General features: G+C 58.8%; 1 protein-coding gene across 2 annotated transcripts; it reads left to right on the top strand.

Annotated features, from left to right (window-relative positions):
• On the top strand, positions 1-4,606 carry LOC135890792 (fibrinogen-like protein 1-like protein). 2 transcript variants are annotated; one of them, XM_065418220.1, is made up of 4 exons: positions 1-172; positions 1,570-1,713; positions 2,463-2,525; positions 3,672-4,606. In XM_065418220.1, exons 1-4 carry the CDS (start codon positions 169-171, stop codon positions 4,298-4,300), a joined length of 840 nt encoding a protein of 279 aa, XP_065274292.1. In that variant the 5' UTR covers positions 1-168; the 3' UTR covers positions 4,301-4,606. The 2 variants fall into 2 exon arrangements, with proteins under 2 accessions (XP_065274292.1, XP_065274293.1); XM_065418221.1 differs by lacking the exon at positions 2,463-2,525.
• The last annotated feature ends 275 nt before the right edge of the window (positions 4,607-4,881 follow it).

A 4,881-nucleotide genomic window follows, 5' to 3' on the forward strand; every position in this document is an offset into this window, starting at 1 on the left:
AAGACAGCTGACAGCTCCACAGCAGGGCAGCATCCCCAGAGCGCAGCAGGGCGGGGGTTAGGGGGAGCAGTCGGTAGCAGCACCTGCCCCTCGTACAGCAGGAGCTAGAAGTGCCAGCCGCTTTGCACAGAGCAGCAGCGTTCAGCCTGGGCCAGACGTGCTGCGGTGATGGGTAAGAGCGGGCTCGGAGAGCCAGAGGGTCTGGGGGGCAGCGCTGGGCCCTTCTGCTCCGCACTAGGGCCGGGTGGGCGTGTTCAGCTGGGATTGGAACCCACCAGCACTTGTGGGTGCGAATGTGGGGCTGGAACTCAACGTGGGGCGCTCCCACCTCGCCCGGGGGCGACTGGGGGGAAGGGCAGAGAGACACTCGGGCTGAGACCCCAGCTCCAGGGAGACAGTCACCCCTGCCCAGCCGGGTTACACTCCCCAGCTGTGTGACAGCCCCCCCCACCCCAGAGGGGTTCCCCCCCCCCCGGTATGGCACAGCAGGGTAATGTGCGTACTGAATGGCAGGGGTTGCCAGAGACTGGCTGGGAGAGGCCTTTGGGGATGGAGGAAGCAGCACTAAGGTACATGCCAACCTCCCTACAGAGGAGGGGCCGTGCCCTGCAGGTGTGGGGCAGGGAGCTGGGACACTGCGCGGTGGGTCAGTGTCTGGCCCAGGCCCTTCCTAGCCGGAGGCCGAGGCCGAGGCATTTCCTTCAGGTCACCTTCCGCTGCAGCTTGGCCACGGGCCCCCATAGCCACTAGCCCAGCCAGGGATCCCAACTGGGGATTGTCACGGCTGGCTCCTCCCTGCCGCCAGCAGCTCTTCACTGCCAGGGAATTCCTGAAATCCTGTGCGCCCCTCCCCCACCCACCTCCTGGGGCTGTGAGTGCCCCCCCGGACAGCCCCCCCCCCCCCCCGAGCTCTGAGTGCCCCTGGCCAGTCCCTCCCCTCAGCCCCACCTCCTGGGGCTCTGAGTGTCCTCAGCCAGTCCCCCTCCCACACTCCGGGGCTGAGTGACCTTGGCCAACCCCCATCCCTTCAGGAGGAACTCCCAGTACCCACCACCCAGCCCCCACACCTCAGGGTTCCCCTCCCTGCGGCTCTGTGGCCATCCCCCCCACCCCCCCGTCCCTGGGGCTCTCATTACCCACCCTTCAGGCCTCCCCAGGGCTCTCAGTGCCCTCCCAGCCCCAATCTCCATTTTCCCTTTCTCTCACCCACTCTCCCGCCCTCCCCTGCCCAGTTATTTCCATGGCACAGGGGTGTGTCTGTGGGGCGGGAACATTTCTCCAGGGCGAATCCCAAACTCCCCAGCACCCACGCCCCTCCTGGGAGTCTCTGTCCCAACGGGGCCGGTACCTAGCGTCTCCTCTCTGCCCCGTGTATGCCTGGCAAGTGGCCGGCTGCCCAGCCAGACTGACGGGCGAGGGCGGCAGTGCCAGGCTGTACTGGGCGAGGCGGGAGGTTCCAGCAGTCCCAGCTCTCGGTTATGCTGTTCCCGGGCAGAGGGAACTGGGAGTCGCGGCTCCTGAAGGGCGGGTTTGTGTTCCCAGCTTCTCACCGGCTCTTCCCTTTTGCAGCTGCCCGGTGCCCTCGTCTCCTGCTCCTCACCGGCCTGCTGGCCCTGTCAGCGCCAGTTCTCACCCTGGAAATACACAACCTGAACATCTTAAAGGGACCCACCCATGCAATCAGGAACATCCACCCAAAGCACCTGAAGGCAGGTGTGTCATGTGTCTGCTTCTATAGCCCTCCCCCCTGGCCCTAGGGGTCCCTGCCAGCCCTGGGGCTCCAGAACGTCACTCACTGGCTGCCTGGGGATTATGGAGGCCTGAAGCCACTGGGAGAAATTACAATCCAACCGTAGCTCTCTGTTCAAACCACGCTGAGCTCTTTGGCGGTTTGAGGGAGGGAGGTTCGGGGGCCCACAGGGGCAGTGCAGGGAGCAGCATGGGACAAAGCCAGGAGGTGCTGGTTGCCTTGGGCAGCAGAGGGGGCGTGGAGGAGTGAACTGGTGCAGCGCGGGCCCGAGCCAGGCGGGGCAGACGGGATGAGATGGGGGTGTTCAGGGCGACTGGTGCAGAATTAACACAGAGCTCGAGCTAGGCAGGGCAGGGCTGTGCAGAGCTCGAGGGGAGGCGCGGGGGCTGGAAGCTGCTGCAGGAGGAGCTGCAGAGCCAGGGAAGGGACTGGAAGGCACAAGGTGGTGTGGGCAGAGCCACGGGAGCGGGCGGTGAGATTGGTGGCTGCATTTGGGCCAGACTGGAGGGGAGCAGACGGAAGCCAGGTAGAGCAGTGAGGGGGGTTTGCAGAAGTGTGGGCAGAAGAACGGTTTGTCCTAGATGAGGGTTTCAGGGACATGGAGAAGGGGAGGCGAATGCACTGCTAACACTCTGCTGTGGAGCTGGTGCTTGGGAGACAGTCTCTGAAAACCCCTCCTATCACGCGGATCTCCCAATTCCTGTCCCTACAGATCAGGGGAAAGGGAGCCTGCGGCACAGCCGAGACAGTGACCCGGAGTTACCAGAGGGCCACGGTAAGAGTATCCCACGCTTCACCTATCCACGCCCTGCAGAAATGAGATGCAAGAACAACAAGAAGCAACAGAGGGTCCTGTGGCACCTTTAAGACTAACAGATGTATTGGAGCATAAGCTTTCGTGGGTGAATACCCACTTCGTCAGATGCACGAAAGCTTATGCTCCAATACATCTGTTAGTCTTAAAGGTGCCACAGGACCCTCTGTTGCTTTTTACAGATTCAGACTAACACGGCTACCCCTCTGATATGAAGAACAACAAGAGTTATTCACACAGCTTCTACCTGCAGGGCATAACAAGGCATTGGGATGCATTGTCTGACTGGGCCATAGGGGAATCCCCAGGGATTATACAGGCCCCTGGGAGCAGAAACTCTGATGGCAGAGTGTGGGAGGGTGTGGGGGAAAGGGCTTGATACACACAGGCTGTAACGTGTCCTGCAGAGGAGAAGCTTTGGATCATGATCTTTCTGCAGGAAAAGTGGCACCACTGATAGATGGTGTAGGATCCAGGACCCAGGACTGTGACCCACTGGGCCGTGTCCCTCACTACTGCAGGTGTGGGGAGTTTGCAGCCAAAATTTGGGATGAGTGGCAAGATCCTTTGACTCCACAGACTCCTCCTTTCCCTGGCAGCTGGTGTCGGTGGCCTCAGCACACAGGCCCTGTTGGAGAGCCCTTGGCACAGCAGTTTGCTGAGAGCTGAGGGGGTACAGAACCCACTGCTGTAAGATACAGTCACCCCCACAGGACACACGGTGCTGTTAGCTTGCAGTGTCCCACGCATCGTGTCTGCCGTGTTAAACACCTCCCCCCAAACCCCTGCAGAGTATGAACAGGGGCCTGTTTGTCTTCTGGAAAACCTACGTGTGCACGTGCAAAGTAGCTAGTTAGAGAATAAACTGCCCAGGAGTGGGTGGCAGAACCTAACGCCCGGGCTGTGCCAGCAGGTTCGGGCTCAGTGTCTGCATCCATTGTTGAAGCCTCTTTGACAATGGGCTGGCAAAGCATGCGGGGTGTCAGTGCAGACACTGCTGTCTGTGGCACACCGGAGGGGCCCTTTCTCACTGACCCAGGGTGGGAAGAGCTGAGCAGGGTTCTGTTCCACGGGGTTTAGTGAAAGCGATCTCTCTCTTGTGCACAGTCTGGCCCAAGGACTGCAGCGAGATAACCTGGAACAGGGTCAGCGGTGTCTTCGTCATCCAGCCCACAGGACTCCACCAGATTGTCGTTTACTGTGACTTGAATAGCACCAGCGAGGGCTGGACGGTCCTCCAGCGGAACCGGCACGACACACAGATCACCTGGGCTGAATCCTGGAGCACCTACAAGTACGGCTTTGGCAACGTGCAGGATGACTACTGGCTGGGGACGGAGTACATCTATCGGATCGCCAAGCAGAAGGTCTACCAGATCAGGTTTGTCATCCACGATTCATCCGGCACCATGAAATATGCAGACTACAACCTCTTCGGTCTGGAAGACGAGTCCAAAGGCTACAGGCTGAGGCTGGGCTCTTACACTGGGACTGCAGGGGACGCCATGACTTCAAACAATCCTACCACCGTGCATGACAACATGATGTTCTCTGCTAAAGACCTGGATCAGGACACTTACGGTGGGAACTGTGCGTCTAGCTATGGTGGGGGCTGGTGGTACTCAGCTTGTCATTCTGTTCGACTGAACGTCAAAGGGAGCATCACTTGGGGTAGTTTCTGTAGTGGGAACTGCCAAGCCTCTGCCATCCTCATCAAACCAGCATCTTACTGTTAGTCACCCCTTCCCCACCCTCCTGTCTGCAGTGAGGCCAACCCCTGCTCCACGAAGGGAGGGAAAAGGGTCAGAGTGTGTCATGGCCAAACCTCCCACCCAGCTTGGAGGGGGAAGTATCATGTTTATCCAAAATGGGGCAACTTTCTCTTTTCTTTTCTTCCGTGCACTTTCCGAGCTAATCTCTGCTGGGCACTTGTGCTTTGCATTGACTTGATTTAGTTATATTCGTAATCAGAAGAATCATTTGCAAAACCTGCAGTATCCAGATGTAGAAGCTCCGGGGAGAGTAAATGCCTCCGATCCGTAGTGACTTTTCAGTGTCTTTTGCTCTCAGACTCATGCGCAGTTCCAGAGGTCACAGGGGTGGGGAAATCCAGAAACACAGAAGGGTTTTTATAAACACCCGCTCTACTGCTCATTAGCAGGGATTAAAGCTTCACAGTAAAAAGGCATTTTAAAAAGTGGTGGCCCCAGTTGGTAACTTTCTGTTGCGTGCCACTTACTCTCTGCTGTGCTCTCGTGGGCACCGTACTGCGTAGATCCATTCCCAGTATTCTCAGCCTTCCTGCCTTGGGGGAGTT

This window comes from Emys orbicularis, chromosome 17 (genome assembly GCF_028017835.1).
Source record: "Emys orbicularis isolate rEmyOrb1 chromosome 17, rEmyOrb1.hap1, whole genome shotgun sequence".
Taxonomy (NCBI): Eukaryota; Metazoa; Chordata; order Testudines; family Emydidae; genus Emys; species Emys orbicularis.

Coding starts and splice junctions, on each gene's coding strand:
- LOC135890792 (XM_065418220.1), top strand. Junction 1,714..2,462: donor CCCAAAGCACCTGAAGGCAG/GTGTGTCATGTG, acceptor CTGTCCCTACAG/ATCAGGGGAAAGGGAGCCTG. Junction 2,526..3,671: donor GGAGTTACCAGAGGGCCACG/GTAAGAGTATCC, acceptor TCTTGTGCACAG/TCTGGCCCAAGGACTGCAGC.